Genomic DNA, 20,555 nt, shown 5'->3' with positions numbered 1-20,555 from the left:
ACCGTATTCAACTCAAAAAAACTGTTCAGAAATACTAATACATTGAAGAACCTCGACGAAAAAATTAATTGCGATTACTTCTTTCAAAATAACGGGATGTTTTAAAAATAAAGAAAGCTGTTTGTATCAAAGTATACATTTACCTCTACAAGCTTTTCGTCCAATACTTCCCGCGATGGAGCGCAGATTCCTGAAGCCTGCCGTCACCACGTGACGCCGGTCTCCTGCCGCTATTTGTAAAAGCTGTCTTCTGTTAAACCTACGACCGATTCCCACGGCGTAACACTTGATGTTCTTCCCACGAAATAATTGACCAGGACTGGCGACATTGTCGTATGATCGACCGTCAGTCATAACTATGGCAACCTAAAATATGGAGAAACATTTTCATTTCAGTTTCATTTAATTGCTTGGTAACTCCAGATGAAATTTCAGCTGAGCTTAACTTGATAAATTGTCAAGGAAACCTTTGCAGAGGCATCTCTAGCAAATTTAGGCAATAAACTCTGACAACAAAAAATTCACCTTTCGGGCTCCTCTTCTTGCATATCTGAACACCCGGGAATAAGTATAACGCATGGCATATCCCGTCTTGGTGCCTCCCCTGGGGTACCGTATGCGGCTTATTGCGTTCAGCACTTGACTCTTACGTCGATATCTTCTAAAGTCGAAGATGAGCCGAGGTCTGGACGAGAAGAGCACGACTCCAATTCGGGTTTGACCGTTGTTAATCCTAAATTGGCTGACGATAGCCCTGACAAAGTTGAGGCATCTTCGGAAGTTTCCTTTGCCATAGGCCTCAATGCTTCCTGAACCGTCGATGACGAAAGCCAAGTCGACCTTGGCACGGCAACCTAATAACAAAAGCGAAAAAAGCTCAGCTAGCATATTCGGAAACCCAGCAGCTGCTCGTAAATTCGGAGAATAACCCTTCTGTTTCCTAACATGTTCAGCAATTTCAATTTTTGAGAAGGTAAAAAATCCGAACAAATCAAAGTTTCCTATCTTATGGACTCCATCATGGACTCTTTAATAATAATAATAATAATAATAATAATAATAATAATAATAATAATAATAATAATAATAATAATAATAATAATAAACATCTCTATGGCGCAAATTACACGTGGATATGATCAAATACGCCTTACAAAGTACGTAAAAAATTAAAATAATTAATTAAAAATAGTTATTTACAATTCTTACAATTCTTACATCAAAAGCTATTCGTATTGTAAGCAACTCTAAATAAAAATGTCTTCAATTTGGACTTTAAAGGTTTAAGATTGTCCTCATCCCTTGGTTCACTCGGCAGTTCCTTGGTTCACTCGGCAGTTTATTCCAGAGTGATGGTGCAGCAGCAGTAAAAGCCCTGTCACCGAGTGTCTTCTTTGTTTTCGTGGATGGTGGTACTTACACAATTTGGAGTTTTAAATTAAAAGGCCAATAAAATTATCTGGGAATGCAGAAAGCAATATTTACACTATTTTGCTTTAAAATTCTTTTTAAAGTCCTAGACAATCTGTATTATAAAACATAAGCTCTCATATAAAATTAGGTGTATTGATGTTACGGGGTTCTTTCTTGAGAGCAAAGGCTTCAAAAGTTCAATAAAAAACGCGTACCTCGTCTAGGCGGTCGAACAGGGCGTGTTCCTGCGATAAAGAATTTAAAGGTAGTTAACATAGTGAAGCCTTAATAAATGAGGAAAATTTGGGACCGTAAGAAATAGCCATTTGTCCATAATATTCGCTTGAGATTTATACTATTTACGAGGCTAAAACGTTAACAAAAAGATGAATACTATAAATAGCCATTTGATCTATGTAGTTTTGTCACCATGTCAAAAATCAATAATAATATGAAGTGAACTGTGTCAAGTTAGCCTACTTTACAGCTGGACTTGTCCCTGGAGACCCTGACTTGTCACTCAAGACCTACAGAGAACTCGATACAGTCCTATATCAGGGATTGTATAGACTGTCTGCGACGAAGGCTATGTCAAGTTGGTTTTGTTTTTAACCAGAAGCAAAAAGTTGCATTGGTGCCAACAGAAACCTGAAAATATGGACCAGTTTTGTTAAAACGTAGTTATTACTTGTAGTGAACTGAAAGAATTATTCGAATGTATAGCCACCGAGAGCCAACAGGGTAATGCATTGCTATGTGAGAACGTTGGCTTAACTTTTTATGTAGTCCTCAACAAACCAAATCATAACCAAACAAAGCGAAAAAACAAGAAAACAAAACAAAACAAGAACAACCAAACAAACATACCAACGCCATTTCCAGGTACTTTTAAATCTCTATGTGAAAGCGAGGCTAAGTGCAAACTTAAGACTTTCATAAGAAAATTAGATTTGCTTGCATAGGAATAAAAACTAATTTCCCTAAAAAAAGCTTTGCACAAAGCTTCGCTTTCATAATGAAGTTTAACGCAACTCGGAAATAGCCTATTGGTTTGTTCTTCATTTTACGTGGAAGAAAAAAAACAATACTTTAAACCACTGTATACCTCTCCTGAAGCATATCCTCTTTCGGCGCAGGATCTGTCTCCTAGTAAGAGCTCTATCAAACACTTGCATACAAGAGATCATGCCTCGGAAATATCTTCCATCACCGATACGAGCTCCCATTCTTACGGGGTAGTTAGTGGCTATTCTAAATCGACCCACATATTTCCTCGTAGTGAACCTGTTATTGACAAACAATTTCGCCCGGCCGGTGCGTTGGTTGTATGTTGCACCGACAAACTGCCATCGTCCTGGTACCACCCGTCTGCTAACCAACGCACTAGTGAAACGGCGTCCTCTGCGGCGAGTAAAGCGTGCAAAAAGCGTTCTTGGCGAAACCATCCAAAAGTGTACGCCCCAGCCATTCGGCATGTAGTTGAAGATGGGTCCAGCGCGTCCTTGGTGATTGATCCAAGCCAACAGAGTGATGGATGCTCTTGTATCTATTCTGCCTCGATTTGGGAATTGAATGTAACTGTTTGATCGACCATAGAAATAATAGGAGCCGCCAACTCTTCGATCGGGGCCTGGAGCAAGCCTCACATTCCTCACATATCCTGAAGGATTTCTAAATCTGCTAATATCCCGGCCGCGAGTTCGAGACGACAGAGGATAAATAGCAGAGGCACGTACAGGGCCTAGAAAAAGAACAAAAAATAAATCATGCTTGTTGAAAAAAAAACTACAATAACCGCAAGGATAGAGAATATTTCAATACTTTAGTTGCGTTATAAAGAATTTCTCAAGACAAAATGAAGAGGTGGGAGAAGTTCACTTGTTGAATGTAAATATATGAAACATATATTTTGAACTGCTGATGAAAGATTAAGTTGTGTACTAGCTGCGAGGATCTTTCTTCTATTTGATATTCAATCACGACCATGTTGACGAATCTCTGACAATGATAAAAGATTAAACTCAAGAAAAGATTAAAGTGATCCTCTCAGTTTCTTTCAGCCACCACAGAACCGAAGAAGAAGAAGAAAGAAGAACAAAGTGAAGATTGCCATTACAAACTTGTCGGTGCTAAGAATGCCTTTCCAAAACTTAATTCAAATACGTACCTCGTCTAGGCGGTCGAACTGGGCGTGCACCTGTGAAAAAAGTTAAACCATGTTAACCCATGAGAAGTACAGCGAAGAAAGTAGGGTGCTTTTGGGAGATACTATAATAACCGCTAAATTTTAAAGCAGGTCGTTTATTTGCCATCGGTAAACATCATGGCACAGCATCGTTAAAACATTACAAAGAAATGTCCCTAGAACAGGAACAAGGAAGGAGAAGGAGAAGGAGAAGGAAGAAGGCAACCCTATTATAGAAGAATGGGCAAAGATTCCAACTGCTTGGACCAAAGGCCTGAAGATTTAAAGTCCCGTTCACTACAGCAAACTGTTGATCTTTATCATTTCAATCATCTTCTGATCTGGCGAATTTGAAAATTAATGCTTGGCTTGCATGCTCTTAGTGAAAACGAATGGAATAATACAGTAAGACGCTGGTACCTCTACAAGCTCGTCGTCCAATGGTTCCAGCGATGGAGCGCAGATTCCTGAAGCCTGCCGTCAGCACGTGACGCCGGTCTCCTGCCGCTATTTGTAGCAGCTGTCTTCTGTTGAACTTACGACCGATTCCCACCGCGTAACACTTGATGTTCTTCCCACGAAGAAGTCGAGCCGGACTAACGACGCTATCGTATGATCGACCGTCAGTCATCACTATGGCAACCTAAGATACAGGGAAAGATTTCCAGTTCAGTTTCATTCAACAAGTATAAAAACCTTTAGTACAGGCATCTCTGGGAAATAAGGTAATTAAGAAACTAAGACATCACCTTGCGGGCTCCTCTCCTTGCGTTTCTCAACACCCGGTAATAAGTATAACGCATGGCATATCCGGTCTTCGTACCACCCCTGGGGTACCGTATGCGGCTGATTGCGTTCAGAAGTTGACTCTTACGACGATATCTTCTAAAGTCGAAGATGAGCCGAGGTCTGGACGAGAATAAAACGACTCCAATTCGGGTTTGGCCGTTGTTAATTCTAAATTGACTGACGATAGTCCTGACAAAGTTCAGGCATCTTCGGAAGTTTCCCTTTCCATAGGCCTCAATGCTTCCCGACCCATCGATGACGAAAGCCAAGTCAAGCAGCGCACGGCAACCTAAGAAAAAACATCAAAAGCAGAGAAAATCAGGTTACTGCCATTAAATTTCTGAACCCTGGTCAACTCTTTCTTCTTTCTGATGCCACACAAAGAAATAAGTATCATATGGAAGTCGCGCAACGACCAGTCTATCAAGTTACACATTCGAAGAGGAATTCATATCATTTTGGAGTTCAACGTACTTTTTCTCTGTATCAAAAACACGGCCCATTGTTCAATAAAAATACTCAACCACGCCATGGGAGGAAAAGCCAACGGCTTTGTCAACTCAGACGAGCAATTAAAAAAAATTAAAACAACAAAAACAGCGAATTATTTCTGACAGGTTATTATAATCATTTTCAGCTTAAGAATTGTGTCATGACGACTCCGAGACGTTCTTCGATTTGATCGTTGAGTTTTACTTGCTTAAGTTTTACCAAGGCTTTGCTTACGAAAAAAAGAAACAAACAAAAGAAAACAAAATCAACCACAACAAAACACAGATGACTCTTTTCAGACTTTAAATTATTAGACGAGGTCTTCGAGGGGAAGTTCTCAATTAGTTTTGGCTCCAATTTTAGCCCATACAAACTCTTTTTCATTACGGTTGGGTTGCCTATGATCGTGCTGAAGAAATACATCACTTACCTCTTCCTGGCGGCTGTGGTCGGGGTACTGAAGGGCGTCCACCTGAAAAAAACAAACGTTTACAATTTGTTATTATCAAGAAAGTGATAATCAAAGCAACACAAGGCAAATCACAATAATTTGTACTTCCACTATAAAGAACTCATGTCGAACTTTCCACTTTTCAACAGACAACAAACCAATTTTTCTCCAAGTTGGGTGGAACCCCGTTTAAACCACTGATCATCATCGGCCCATGAAAACGTGGCCGTGTTGATGGCATATTAATGCATGAGAAAGATTATTTGGTAAGTAGGTTGTTTATCGGAGATAACACCTTAGTTTTATAAAAGGTTCTTTATTAACAATTTGAAAATACATGGAAAAAAAAACACAATACTTTAAATCATTGTATACCTCTCCTGAAGCATCTCCTCTTTCGGCGCAGGATCTGTCTCCTAGTGAGAGCTCTATCAAACACTTGCATACAAGAGATCATGCCTCGGAAATATCTTCCATCGCCGATACGAGCTCCCATTCTTACGGGGTAGTTAGTGGCTATTCTAAATCGACCCACATATTTGTTCGTAGTAAACCTGTTATTGACAAACAATTTCGCCCGGCCCGTGCGTTGGTTGTAAGTTGCACCAACAAACTGCCATCGTCCTGGTACCACCCGTCTGCTAACCACTGCACTGGTGAAACGGCGTCCTCTGCGGCGCGTAAAGCGTGCAAAAAGCGTTCTTGGCGTAATCATCCAAAAGTGTACGCCCCAGCCATTCGGCATGTAGTTGAAGATGGGTCCAGCGCGTCCTTGGTGATTGATCCAAGCCAACAGAGTGATGGATGCTCTTGTATCTATTCTGCCTCGATTTGGGAATTGAATGTAACTGTTTGATCGACCATAGAAATAATAGGAGCCGCCAGCTCTTCGATCGGGGCCTGGAGCAAGCCTCACATTCCTCACATATCCTGAAGGATTTCTAAATCTGCCAATATCCCGGCCGCGAGTTCGAGACGACAGAGGATAGATAGCAGAGGCACGTACAGGACCTAGAAAAAGAACAAAAAATAAATCATGCTTGTTGAGGTAGGAAAAAAAACTACAATAACCGCAAGGAAAAAGAATATTTCAATACTTTAGTTGCGTTATAAAGAATTTCTCAAGACAAAATGAAGAGGTGGGAGAAGTTCACTTGTTGAATGTAAATATATGAAACATATATTTTGAACCACTGATGAAAGATTAATTTGTGAACTAACTGCGAGGATCTTTCTTCTATTTGATATTTAATCACGACCATGTTGACGAATCTCTACAATAATAAAAGATTAAACTTAAGGAAAGATTAAAGTGATCCATGCACTCTCTTTCTTTCAGCCACCACAGACCCGAAGGAGAAGAAGGAAGAACAAAATGAAGGTTGCCATTACAAACGTGTCGGTGCTAGGAATACCTTCCAAAAACTTAATTCAAATACATACCTCGTCTGGGCGGTCGAACTGGGCGTGCACCTGTGAAAAAATTGTACCATGTTAACTCATAAGACCGAGAGCGAAGACAGTAGGATGCTAATGGGAGATACTAAAGTAACCGCTAAATTTTAAAGCAGGTCATTTATTTTCCATCGGTAAACATAAGGGAACAACATCGTTAAAACATTTCAAAGAAAAGTCCCAAGGACAAGAAGAAGGAAGGACAAGGAGAAGGAGAAGGAAGAGGACACGCCTATTATAGAAGAATTGGCAAAGATTTCAACTGGAGGAACACGTAACTACTTGGACCAGAGGCATGAAGATTTAAAGTTTCGTTCACTACAGCAAACCGTTGTTCTTTAACTTTTCATCATTTTCTGGCTAATTTGAAAATTAATGTTTGGTTCGCATGCTCTTGGCCAAAAAAATGGAATAATACTGTAAGACGCTGGTACCTCTACAAGCTCGTCGTCCAATAGTTCCCGCGATGGAGCGCAGATTCCTGAAGCCTGCCGTCAGCACGTGACGCCGGTCTCCTGCCGCTATTTGTAGCAGCTGTCTTCTGTTGAACCTACGACCGATTCCCACTGCGTAACATTTGATATTCTTCCCACGAAGAAGGCGAGCCGGACCAACGACACTATCGTATGAACGACCGTCAGTCATCACTATGGCAACCTAAGATACAGGACAAGATTTCTAGATCAGTTTTATTCCGGCAACTAGTATAGAAAACTTTCGTACCGGAATCTCTGGGAAGTAAGGTAAGAAACTCAGACAACAAACAATTCACCTTGCGGGCTCCTCTCCTTGCATATCTGAACACCCGGTAATAAGTATAACGCATGGCATTTCCGGTCTTCGTACCACCCCTGGGGTACCGTATGCGGCTTATTGCGTTCAGCACTTGACTCTTACGTCGATATCTTCTAAAGTCGAAGATGAGCCGAGGTCTGGACGAGAAGAGTACGACTCCAATTCGGGTTTGACCGTTGTTAATCCTAAATTGGCTGACGATAGCCCTGACAAAGTTGAGGCATCTTCGGAAGTTTCCTTTGCCATAGGCCTCAATGCTTCCTGAACCGTCGATAACGAAAGCCAAGTCGACCTTGGCACGGCAACCTAAGAACAAAAGCGAAAAAAGCTCAGCTAGCATTTTCGGAAACCCAGCAGCTGCTCGTAAATTCGGGGATTAACACTTCTGTTTCCTCACATGTTCAGCAATTTCAATTTTTGATAAGGTAAACAATCCGAACAAATCAAAGTTTCCTGTCTTATGGACTCCATTATGAACTCTTTAATAATAATAATAATAATAATAATAATAATAATAATAATAATAATAATAATAATAATAATAATAATGAACATTTCTATGGCGCATATTAACCTGTAGATATGATCAAATACGCCTTACAAAGTTCGTAAAAAATTAAAATAATTAATTAAAAAGTTATTGTAAGCAACTCTAAATAAAAATGTCTTCAATTTGGACTTAAAACAATTAAGATTGTCCTCATCCCTTAGTTCACTCGGCAGTTTATTCCACAGTGATGGTGCAGCAGCAGTAAAAGCCCTGTCACCGAGTGTCTTCTTCGTTTTCGTGGATGGTCACAATTTGGAGTTCTAAATTAAAAGGCCAATAAAATTATCTGGGAATGCAGAAAGCAATATTTACACCATTTTAATTTAAATTTTTTTTAAAAGTACTAGACAATCTGTATTATAAAACATAAGCTCTCATATATAGTTAGGTGTATTGATGTTACGGGGTTCTTTCTTGAGAGCAAAGGCTTCAAAAGTTCAATAAAAAAACGCGTACCTCGCCTCGGCGGTCGAACAGGGCGTGTTCTTGCGATAAAGAATTTAAAGGTAGTTAACATAGTGTAGCCTCAATAAATGAGGGAAATTTGGGACCGTAAGAAATGGCCATTTGTCCATAATATTCGCTTGAGATTTATACTATTTACGAGGCTAAAAGGTTAACAAAAAGATAAATACTATAAATAGCCATTTGATCTAAAGTATGTAGTTGAGTCACCATGTCAAAAATCAATAACAATATGAAGTGGACTGTGTCAAGTTAGCCTGCTTTACAGCCGGACTTGTCACTGGAGACCCTGACTTGTCACTCAAGACCTATAGAGAACTCGATATAGTCCTATATCAGGGATTGTATAGACTGTCTGCGACGCAGGCTATGTCAAGTTGGTTTTGTTTTTAACCCGAAGCAAAAAGTTGCATTAGCGCCAAAAGAAACCTGAAAATACGGACCAGTTTTGTTAAAACGTAGTTATTACTTGTAGTGAACTGAAAGAATTATTCGAATGTATAGCCACCGAGAGCCAACAGGGTAATGCATTGCTATGCAAAAACGTTGGCTTGACTTTTTATGTAGTCCTCAACAAACCAAACCATAACCAAACAAAGCGAAAAAACAAAAAAAACAAAACAAAACAAGAACAACCAAACAAACATACCAACGCAACAAAAATTACACACAGACTCAACACGCCATTTCCAGGTTCTTTTAAATCTCTATGTAAAAGCGAGGCTAAGTGCAAAGACTTTCATAAGAAAATTAGATTTGCTTGCATAGGAATAAAAACTAATTTCCCTAACAAAAGCTTTGCACAAAGCTTCGCTTTCATAATGAAGTTTTAACGCAACTCGGAAATAGCCTATTGGTTTGTTCTTCATTTTACATGGAAAAAGAAAAACAATACTTTAAACCACTGTATACCTCTCCTGAAGCATATCCTCTTTCGGCGTAGGATCTGTCTCCTAGTAAGAGCTCTATCAAACACTTGCATACAAGAGATCATGCCTCGGAAATATCTTCCATCGCCGATACGAGCTCCCATTCTTACGGGGTAGTTAGTGGCCAGTCTAAATCGACCTACATATTTGTTCGTAGTAAACCTGTTATTGACAAACAATTTCGCCCGGCCCGTGCGTTGGTTGTATGTTGCACCAACAAACTGCCATCGTCCTGGTACCACCCGTCTGCTTACCACCGTACTGGTGAAACGGCGTCCTCTGCGACGCGTAAAGCGTGCAAAAAGCGTTCTTGGCGTAATCATCCAAAAGTGTACACCCCAGCCATTTGGCATGTAGTTGAAGATGGGTCCAGCGCGTCCTTGGTGATTGATCCAAGCCAACAGAGTGATGGATGCTCTTGTATCTATTCTGCCTCGATTTGGGAATTGAATGTAACTGTTTGATCGACCATAGAAATAATAGGAGCCGCCAGCTCTTCGATCGGGGCCTGGAGCAAGCCTCACATTCCTCACATATCCTGAAGGATTTCTAAATCTGCTAATATCCCGGCCGCGAGTTCGAGACGACAGCGGATAGATAGCAGAGGCACGTACAGGACCTAAAACCGGACAAACATGAATAATGTTTGGTGATGAAACAAAGAAAAACCTACACTAATCCTAAAGAAAGAGAATATACTTCAGTTGGGAAAATGAAGGGATGGGAGAAGTTAAAAACTTGTTGGAAGCCAATGACGTCCATTTTGACGAATGTCTGAAAATTTTCCATAAAAATATGAGATAACAGTTATGCACCCATTACACTTGCTCCTGTGTTAAGTGAAGGCATTGAAAGCCCAAAATATAGAAAGGCTTTGAAAGGATCGACTGTGGCCGCCTGTTTCTTCCAGCTACCACAGACCACAAGGAGAAGAAGCTTGATAAAACGATGTTGGTATAACAAACACGTCTGTGTTCACAATACTTTAATAAAACTTAACTCATGCAAATACATACCTCGTCTGGGCGGTCGAACTGGTCGTGCACCTGTCATAAAGTTAAAGCATGTTAACACATAAGAAAGATAGTTAAGAAAGTAGGATACTAATCAAAGGTAGTAAAATGACAGCTTCATTTTAACAAAATACTCCTTCATTTACCCTCGATTAAGATCATCGCAGAACATCATTGAAACATTACAAAGAAAAGTCACCAACTAATTGCAATGCAGCTGATCCTGCTTAAAAAAATCAAGGGAGAAGGAAAAGTAGACGACTATGATAGAAGAGAAGGCAAATAATTGAACTAGAGAGAAGAATAACAACTTCGACCAGAGGTCTAAAGATTTCAAGTTCCGTTTCCAACCGCAAATCATTGATCTTTATCCCACTCAATCATTTTCTGGCTAATTTGAAAATTAATAGTTGGTTGGCATGTTCTAAGCCAAAACGAATAGAATAATATTGTAAGAAGCTGCTACCTCTACAAGCTCGTCGTCCAATTGTTCCCGCGATGGAGCGCAGATTCCTGAAGCCTGCCGTCAGCACGTGACGCCGGTCTCCTGCCGCTATTTGTAGCAGCTGTCTTCTGTTGAACCTACGACCGATTCCCACGGCGTAACACTTGATGTTCTTCCCACGAAGAAGGCGAGCTGGACCAACTACACTATCGTATGATCGACCATCAGTCATCACTATGGCAACCTAAGATACAGGGAAAGATTTCGAGATCAGTTTCATTTTAAATTGGTAAAGAAACCTAAAGTACAGGCATCTCTAGAAAGTTTAGGTAAGAAACGCACACAACAAAAAATTAACCTTCGCCATCAGTCATCACAATGCATTTGGCAATCTAAAATACGGGGCAACATTTTCATTTCAGTTTCATTCAATTACGTGGCTACTCCAGATGAAATTTCAACTGAGCTTAACTTGATAAATTGTTAAGGAAACCTTTTGCACAGGCATCTCTAGATAGTTTAGGTGAGAAACTCTGACAACAGAAAATGTTCACCTTGCGGGCTCGTCTCCTTGCATATCTGAACACCCGCGAATAAGTATAACGCATGGCATATCCGGTCTTGGTGCCTCCCCTGGGGTACCGTATGCGGCTGATTGCGTTCATTAGTTGACTCTTACGACGATATCTTCTAAAGTCGAAGATGAGCCGAGGTCTGGACGAGAATAAGACAACTCCAATTCGGGTTTGGCCGTTGTTAATCCTAAATTGGCTGACGATAGTCCTGACAAAGTTGAGGCATCTTCGGAAGTTTCCTTTGCCATAGGCCTCAATGCTTCCTGATCCATCGATGACGAAAGCCAAGTCGAGCAGGGCACGACAACCTAAGAAAAAACAAGAAAAGTAGTTAAAAATCTGGTTACAACCGTTAAATTATTGAACCCTGGTCAAGCGTTTCTTCTTTGTGATGCCACACAAAGGAATAACTATTATATTGAAGTCTCTCAGCAACGTGTTGATCAAGTTACACATTCGAAGAGAAACGTCATTTTTTTAACTTAAAATTCCGTGTCCAAAACACGGCCTATAAATCAAGGGAGTTGACCTTCGTCTGGGAGGAAAAGCACTGAAAACGGCTTTATTAACTCAGGTCAGGAATAAAAACACAAGAGAAAAAAGATAGCTTCTTTGAGACTTTAAAATATTATGAGACGCTCGAGAGAACTTGGTAATCAGTAGTTTTCGGTCGTCCTTTAGCCTGCGTAAGATATAGTGCTGAAGAAATACATCACCTACCTCTTCCTGGTTGCCGGGGTCGCGGTGAGGGGCGAACAGGTCGTGCACCTGAAAAACACAAGTTTACAATTGTAAATTACAAGGAAAGTGATGGGCAAAGAAAAAAGAGGCCAAATCACAATAATTTGTCGTTCCACTTTGAAGAACTCATACTGAACTTTTAGCTCTTCAAACGAATCCTTCTCCAAGTAGAGTAGACACCCGATAAAACCGTTGACCACCATCGGCCCATGACAATGCGGTCGTATATTTGGCGTCGTGAGATTTCCGTCATCTCAGAGCTCTCGTTTTTGGTAGCAAAAGTGAGGAGGGGGAGGGTTCCGTTACACATCGTATTCAACTCAAACAAACTGTTCACATAAACTAGTACATTGTAGAAATCTCAAAAATAACATTAATTGCGATTACTTCTTCAAGATGATGGGAGCGTTTCAAGAAAGAAAACTGTTAAATCAAAGTTTACAGTTACCTCTACAAGCTTTTCGTCCAATACTACCCGCGATGGAACGTAGATTCCTGAAGCCTACCGTCAGCACGTGACGCCGGTCTCCTGCTGCTATTTGTAAAAGCTGTCTTCTGTTGAACCTACGACCGATTCCCACCGCGTAACACTTGATGTTCTTCCCACGAAATAGTTGACCAGGACTGGCGACATTGTCGTATGATCGACCGTCAGTCATAACTATGGCAACCTAAAATACGGCGCAACATTTTCATTTCAGTTTCATTCAATTGCTTGGTAACTCCAGATGCAATTTCAACTGAGCTTAACTTAAACATTTGCACAGGAATCTCTTGCAAATTTAGGCAATAAACTCTGACAACAAAAAAATTCACCTTGCGGGCTCCTCTTCTTGCATATCTGAACACCCGGGAATAAGTATAACGCATGGCATATCCGGTCTTGGTGCCTCCCCTGGGGTATCGTATGCGGCTGATTGCGTTTAGCACTTGGCTCTTACGACGATATCTTCTAAAGTCGAAGATGAGCCGAGGTCTGGACGAGAAGAGCACGACTCCAATTCGGGTTTGGCCGTTGTTAATCCTAAATTGGCTGACGATAGCCCTGACAAAGTTGAGGCATCTTCGGAAGTTTCCTTTACCATAGGCCTCAATGCTTCCTGAACCGTCGATGACGAAAGCCAAGTCGACAATGGCACGGCAACCTAAGAAAAAAACAACAAAAGCAGTAAAAATCAGGTTACTGCCGTTAAATTTCTAAAGCTTGGTAGACTGTTTCTTCCTTATGGTGCCAGACAAAGAAATAAGTATTAAATGGAAGTCTCTCATCAACCGGTCTATCGAGTTTCAGGTTCGAAGAGAAATTTCATATCGTTTCGCGACCCTTTCGCATATCAAGTTGACAACGTACTTTTCCTCCGTATCCAAAACACGGCCTATACTTCAACGACATTGACCAAACACTTGCAGCAAAATCACTGAAAACGGCTTTGTCAACTCAGACCAGCAATAAAAATACCAGAATGAACAAACACATGCAAGCAAACAAAACACATAACCCTTTAAAGACTTAAGAATGTTATTAGATGTTTTCCAGTGAAATTCCTTAATTAGTTTTCGGTGGAATTTCAACCCATACAAACTCTTTTACATTACGGTTGGGTTACCTATGATCGTGCTGAAGAAATACATCACCTACCTCTTCCTGGTAGCCGGGGTCGGGGTCTTGAAGGTCGTGTACCTGAAATAACACAAGCTTAGTACAATTGTAAATTATAAGGAAAGTGATGGGCAAAGCAAAAGGAAGCCAAATCACAATAATTTGTAGTTCCACTTTGAAGAACTCAAGCTGAACTTTAAGCTCTTCAACAAACAACAAACCAATTCTTCTCTAAGTCAAGAGAGGAGCCCCACTAAAACCACTGACCATCATCTGCCCATGAAAATGTGGTCGTATTGGCGGCGTCGCGAGATTTCCGTGCCGGGTCTTCGAGCCTTCGCTTTGGGTAACAAAAGTGACGAGGAGGAGGGTTCCATTGCACACCGTATTCAACTCAAACAAACTGTTCACATAAACAGATGCATTGTGAAACCTCGACGACAAGATTTATTGCGATTACTTCTTTCAAGATGATGGGAGCGTTTAAGGCAAGAAAACTGTTTTATCAAAGTTTACATTTACCTCTACAAGCTTTTCGTCCAATACTTCCCGCGATGGAGCGGAGGTTCCTGAAGCCTGCCGTCACTACGTGACGCCGGTCTCCTGCTGCTATTTGTAAAAGCTGTCTTCTGTTGAACCTACGACCGATTCCCACCGCGTAACACTTGATGTTCTTCCCACGAAATAGTTGACCAGGACTGGCGACATTGTCGTATGATCGACCGTCAGTCATAACTATGGCAACCTAAAAAATGGAGAAACATTTTCATTTCAGTTTCACTCAATTTCTTGGAAACCCCAGATGAAATTTCAGCTGAGCTTAGCTTAATAAATTGTTAAGGAAACCTTTGCACAGTCATCTCTAGCAAATTTAGGCCATAAACTCTGACAACAAAAAAATTCACCTTGCGGGCTCCTCTTCTTGCATATCTGAACACCCGGGAATAAGTATAGCGCATGGCATATCCGGTCTTGGTGCCTCCCCTGGGGTACCGTATGCGGCTGATTGCGTTTAGCACTTGACTCTTACGACGATATCTTCTGAAGTCGAAGATGAGCCGAGGTCTGGACGAGAAGAGCACGACTCCAATTCGGGTTTGACCGTTGTTAATCCTAAATTGGCTGACGATAGTCCTGACAAAGTTGAGGCATCTTCGGAAGTTTCCTTTGCCATAGGCCTCAATGCTTCCTGAACCGTCGATGACGAAAGCCAAGTCGACAATGGCACGGCAACCTAAGAAAAAAAATCAAAAGTAGTGAAAATCAGGTTACTGCCGTTAAATTTTTGAACCCTGGTCGAGTGTTTCTACTTGGTGATGCCAGACAAAGAAATGACTATTATGTTGAAGTCTCTTTGCAACGGCCCAATGGAGTGACACATTCGAAGAGTTTTTTTTTTCTCGTTAATTCCGTATCCAAAACACGGCTTATAGTTCAAGGGTGTTTACCTTTGTCTGATAGGAAAAGCTCTGAAAACGAATTTGTCAACACAGCTCAGGAATAAAAACACAAGAAGGAAAAAAGATAACAACTTTAAGACCTTAAAATATTATGAAACTTTTGAGAGAACTTGTTAATCAGTAGGTTTCGGTCGTATTTTCGCCCAAGTACGAGAGTGCTGAAGAAATACATCACCTACCTCTTCCTGGCAGTCGGGGTCGGGGTCTTGAAGGGCGAGCACCTGAAATAACACAAGTTTATAATTGTAAATCATAAGGGAAATGATGGGCAAAACAAAAGGGAGCCAAATCACAATAATTTGTCGTTCCACTTTGAAGAACTCAAGCTGAACTTGTAGCTCTTCAACAAACAAATTCTTCTCCAAGTAGAGTGGAACTCCGATAAAACCATTGATCGACATCGGCCCATGAAAATGTGGTCCTATTGGTGGCGTGGCGAGATTTCCGTGGTCTTCGAGCCTTCGCTTTGGGTAACAAAAGTGACGAGGAGGAGGGTTCCATTGCACACCGTATTCAACTCAAACAAACTGTTCACATAAACAGATGCATTGTGAAACCTCGACGACAAGATTAATTGCGATTACTTCTTTCAAGATGATGGGGGCCTTTAAAGTAAGAAAACTGTTTTATCAAAGTTTACATTTACCTCTACAAGCTTTTCGTCCAATACTTCCCGCGATGGAGCGGAGGTTCCTGAAGCCTGCCGTCACTACGTGACGCCGGTCTCCTGCTGCTATTTGTAAAAGCTGTCTTCTGTTGAACCTACGACCGATTCCCACCGCGTAACACTTGATGTTCTTCCCACGAAATAGTTGACCAGGACTGGCGACATTGTCGTATGATCGACCGTCAGTCATAACTATGGCAACCTAAAATATGGAGAAACCGGCATTTTCATTTCAGTTTCATTCAATTGCTTTGCAACCTCAGATGAAATTTCAGCTGAGCTTAACTTGATAAATTGTTAAGGAAACCTTTGCACAGGCATCTCTAGCAAATTTAGACAATAAACTCTGACAACAAAAAAAATTCACCTTGCGGGCTCCTCTTCTTGCATATCTGAACACCCGGGAATAAGTATAGCGCATGGCATATCCGGTCTTGGTGCCTCCCCTGGGGTACCGTATGCGGCTGATTGCGTTCAGCACTTGACTCTTACGACGATATCTTCTAAAGTCGAAGATGAGTCGAGGTCTGGACGAGAAGAGCACGACTCCAATTCGGGTTTGACCGTTGTTAATCCTAAATTGGCTGACGATAGTTCTGACAAAGTTGAGGCATCTTCGGAAGTTTCCTTTGCCATAGGCCTCAATGCTTCCTGAACCGTCGATGACGAAAGCCAAGTCGACAATGGCACGGCAACCTAAGAAAAAAAATCAAAAGCAGTGAAAATCAGGTTACTGCCGTTAATTTTTTGAACCCTGGTCGAGTGTTTTTACTTGGTGATGCCAGACAAAGAAATAACTATTATGTTGAAGTCTCTTAGCAACGGCCAAATCGAGTGACACATTCGAAGAGTTTTTTTTGTCGTTTATTCCGTATCCAAAACACGGCCTATAGTTCAAGGGTGTTGACCTTTGTCTGATAGGAAAAGCTCTGAAAACGGATTTGTCAACACAGCTCAGGAATAAAAACACAAGAAGGAAAAAAGATAACACCTTTAAGACCTTAAAATATTATGAAACTTTTGAGAGCACTTGTTAATGAGTAGGTTTCGGTCGTATTTTCGCCCGAGTACGAGAGTGCTGAAGAAATACTTCACCTACCTCTTCCTGGCAGTCGGGGTCGGGGTCTTGAAGGGCGAGCACCTGAAATAACACAAGTTTACAATTGTAAATTATAAGGAAAATGATAGGCAAAACAAAAGGGAGCCAAATCACAAGAATTTGTCGTTCCACTTTGAAGAACTCAAGCTGAACTTGTAGCTCTTCAACAAACGAATTCTTCTCCAAGTAGAGTGGAACTCCGATAAAACCGTTGATCGACATCGGCCCATGAAAATGTGGTCGTATTGGTGGCGTCATGAGATTTCCGTGATCTTCGAGCTTTCGTTTTGGGTAACAAAAGTGAGGAGGAGGAGGGTTCCATTGCACACCGTATTCAACTCAAACAAACTGTTCACATAAACAGATGCATTGTGAAACCTCGACGATAAGGTTAATTGCGATTACTTCGTTAAAAGATGATGGGAGCGTTCAAGAAAGAAAACTGTTAATGAAAGTTTACATTTACCTCTACAAGCTCGGCGTCCAATAGTTCCCGCGATAGAGCGGAGGTTCCTGAAGCCTGCCGTCAGCACGTGACGCCGGTCTCCTGCCGCTATTTGTAGCAGCTGTCTTCTGTTGAACTTACGACCGATTCCCACCGCGTAACACTTGATGTTCTTCCGACGAAGAAGCCGAGCAGGACCAACGACGCTATCATATGATCGACCGTCAGTCATCACAATGGCAACCTTAAAAATGAAGTCAGTACTTCTGTTTCATGAAATGTGTGCAATTTTCGACGTGATATTTTATGTGTGAAACCGAGGAGCGTGTATGCCGTCAAGTAAGATACCGTTGAAATGTCCTACCCTCAAACTGTTTTTAAAAGATGGGCAAAAATTGTAACTGGTACATTTTCACGCACATGAGTCACTGGTAGCCACATTGTAAAATCAAATCATTTGAATCCAATTTGGATTCTGGAACTAACTGAGTTAAAATACCACAATTTCCTAATATGAGCCCTTGTCTCCTATGTATTTTTTCTTGACAGTGGCAATCATTAAATGTGCCTTAACGTAAGAACAAAGAATGAAATATGCACTAGGAGTCAGCGGTTAGATTGTTTCGGCAACCTTAGCACACCTTAGGTTTGAAGACTGCGTTCTTTCTACCATCGTATTAATTTGAGGGCGTCTCGTCTTTGCTAGTTCCCCCTTCCCTCCCTCTCACAGAATTTCTTGTGAGTTGTCAGTGTGATTGGCGCCTGGTTCTGTTGCCGTTAGGGTTCATGGCTGGTTGGCGCGAAGTTGACACCCATGGGGGCCTTTGTCTATCTAGCAGCTGGGTGGCAATGGTAGATAACTCAGGCAATCAGCCTCTTTTGTAAGAGGCGATGCAGGCGTGAAATGTTTCATAATGCCTACCTTACAACTCAAACAAACAACATGAAAATCACCTTTCGGACTCCTCTCCTTGCATATCTGAACACCCGCGAGTAAGTATAACGCATAGCACGTCCGGTCCTGGTGCCTCCCCTGGGGTACCGTATGCGGCTGATTGCGTTCAACACTTGACTCTTACGACGATATCTTCGAAAGTCGAAGATGAGCCGAGGTCTGGACGAGAAGAGCACGACTCCAATTCGGGTTTGGCCGTTGTTAATCCTAAATTGGCTGACGATAGTCCTGACAAAGTTGAGGCACCTTCGGAAGTTTCCTTTGCCATAAGCCTCAATGCTTCCTGAACCATCTATAATAATAGCCAAGTCGAGCCGGGCCCGGCACGCTATGGAATGACAGAAAGGTTTTATTGCATGAACACAGTCTAAGTGAAGAGTTAAAGAAGTGAAGCAACGGCCGTGTTGTCGAAGAATGCCAAGGGTAAGAAAGATAGGCTTCAGATACGACTGAATGAATGAATGAATAGTTCTTTATTTAAACACGGTGAAATCCATCAGAAGTATAAAAATTAAAAGTAACCTAACTATCCTAAACAAAATGCAAAAACTAACTACAACTAATCTAACTAAAACCTGTTTTTCATGAATGCAGTGTATACTCTAACATTAAAAATGAAGATTAACTAATCTTTTAAATTGACTCAGAGATTTAGCTTCTCTCACATCACTGGGAAGGCTGTTTCAGAGAACTGCTCCGCTATAACTAAAGCTGTTTTTCAGGAAGTTAGTTCGCGGAAACGGGACAAATAGTTTGTTAATAGAGTCCCTCAGGAAGTAACGCGTTTCATTTCGTTTAAAAACTTAAGGAAGGTGCCTACTAATGGAGAGGATTTTTTGAGCGGTTTATAAGTTTGCAGGAAAAGCAGGTATTAGGAAGAGTTTTGGAAGCGAAAAAGACAATTAGGGGTAACCACGCATTTCTTAGGGATGATTAAGCAACAATAATTCTAAGAGAGCTTTAAAATTCAAAAGCATACATGAAATTTTTTTCCAAACTGAAAATTAATTATCTCTGAAAAATGCCTGGTTGCCCCCATTTTCTTTTTAGATTTTAATAACAATCACTTATTAAGATCTTTCTTTCCCGTACAGTTACAAACCGTGCAAAAATACCTTTGAATTAGTAGGCACCGTCCTAGAGAAATTGGACTTTCTCGGACTATCCCGAGATTTGCAAAACGCATGCGCAGTAGCAAAAGGAGGCACTGTCCTTAAGTGTATCTTAAAGGAGACAGTCATCTCACTTTCCCTAACAAGAAGCTATTAGGAGAGTGGTCAAGACCACTATACTCGAACAGCACCCACCAAACCACAAAATAGATGGTGGTCTCTGCCTGCATCCACCTTCCTCAACCTCAAAAGATAGTGTCTTTACTGCATAGCCACCCCTCTATCCAGCAGTAAAAAAATGACAATGAGATTCAAACCTCACTTTTCCTGTTTATCTAGCAATGCTGACTCTTGCTAGCGGAATATTTCTTATATTTTTTAATGTCAATAAAATTTTGTGAGTAGTGTTCATGAGATAGATAGTGTCTTCGATAACCGCCTACCCCAGACAAGCTGGGTCCTCTTCGAACAAACTTGTTATGATCAGTTCTCTTAATGCTATCAACACCTGCCTCTCCCACTCAATCCCTACATAATGTGTTCTACTCCTTCACGAGTCCTAACCTCCCTATAACTTGGGAATAGACCCTTTTCTCTGGAATTCTTAAGAGGAACAACATGTCAACTCTGATTTTTTTCTTTTACACTTCCACTTGATTATGTATGTATGTATGTATGTACTTATTTAATAATTTTTAGTTAGTGTAGGCTTTAGGTTACCCTTCAGTTTGGGACGTAGCTCCTGTTTGGGGTTTTCGTGTCAATACTTGTCTTTGTACTGCCAAACTTTTAAAGTAAAGTAAACTAAAGTAAAGTACATCAAACACAAATGAACTTTTACTCAAATCATGGACCTATCGGTACTTCTACAATCGGCTCTTCTAAACATTTCTAAATCGACGACTAGTAGTCACTTGTT

General features: G+C 41.0%; 1 protein-coding gene across 1 annotated transcript in view; it reads right to left on the bottom strand.

Annotated features, from left to right (window-relative positions):
• LOC146475447 (uncharacterized) overlaps positions 1-20,555 on the bottom strand; it is a 132,440-nt gene that overhangs the window by 90,518 nt on the left and 21,367 nt on the right. Inside the window, exons 5-28 of the mRNA XM_085115840.1 lie at positions 18,524-18,852; positions 17,591-17,813; positions 17,125-17,166; positions 16,393-16,721; positions 16,005-16,227; positions 15,538-15,579; positions 14,804-15,132; positions 14,421-14,643; positions 13,938-13,979; positions 13,115-13,443; positions 12,747-12,969; positions 12,278-12,325; positions 7,558-7,886; positions 7,220-7,442; positions 6,774-6,803; positions 5,706-6,341; positions 5,310-5,351; positions 4,348-4,676; positions 4,019-4,241; positions 3,581-3,610; positions 2,519-3,154; positions 1,629-1,658; positions 526-854; positions 144-366 (exon numbers count right to left, since the gene is read on the bottom strand). Of these exons, the coding sequence (XP_084971966.1) occupies positions 144-366; positions 526-854; positions 1,629-1,658; positions 2,519-3,154; positions 3,581-3,610; positions 4,019-4,241; positions 4,348-4,676; positions 5,310-5,351; positions 5,706-6,341; positions 6,774-6,803; positions 7,220-7,442; positions 7,558-7,886; positions 12,278-12,325; positions 12,747-12,969; positions 13,115-13,443; positions 13,938-13,979; positions 14,421-14,643; positions 14,804-15,132; positions 15,538-15,579; positions 16,005-16,227; positions 16,393-16,721; positions 17,125-17,166; positions 17,591-17,813; positions 18,524-18,852 (5,442 nt within the window). The remainder of the gene's footprint in view (positions 1-143; positions 367-525; positions 855-1,628; positions 1,659-2,518; positions 3,155-3,580; positions 3,611-4,018; positions 4,242-4,347; positions 4,677-5,309; positions 5,352-5,705; positions 6,342-6,773; positions 6,804-7,219; positions 7,443-7,557; positions 7,887-12,277; positions 12,326-12,746; positions 12,970-13,114; positions 13,444-13,937; positions 13,980-14,420; positions 14,644-14,803; positions 15,133-15,537; positions 15,580-16,004; positions 16,228-16,392; positions 16,722-17,124; positions 17,167-17,590; positions 17,814-18,523; positions 18,853-20,555) is intronic.

The sequence above is a fragment of the Pavona decussata genome, unplaced genomic scaffold, assembly GCF_977016875.1.
Source record: "Pavona decussata unplaced genomic scaffold, jaPavDecu1.1 SCAFFOLD_84, whole genome shotgun sequence".
Taxonomy (NCBI): Eukaryota; Metazoa; Cnidaria; class Anthozoa; order Scleractinia; family Agariciidae; genus Pavona; species Pavona decussata.
The sequence above is the reverse complement of the archived record's forward strand: the minus strand, read 5'-3'. Positions and strand labels throughout refer to the sequence as shown.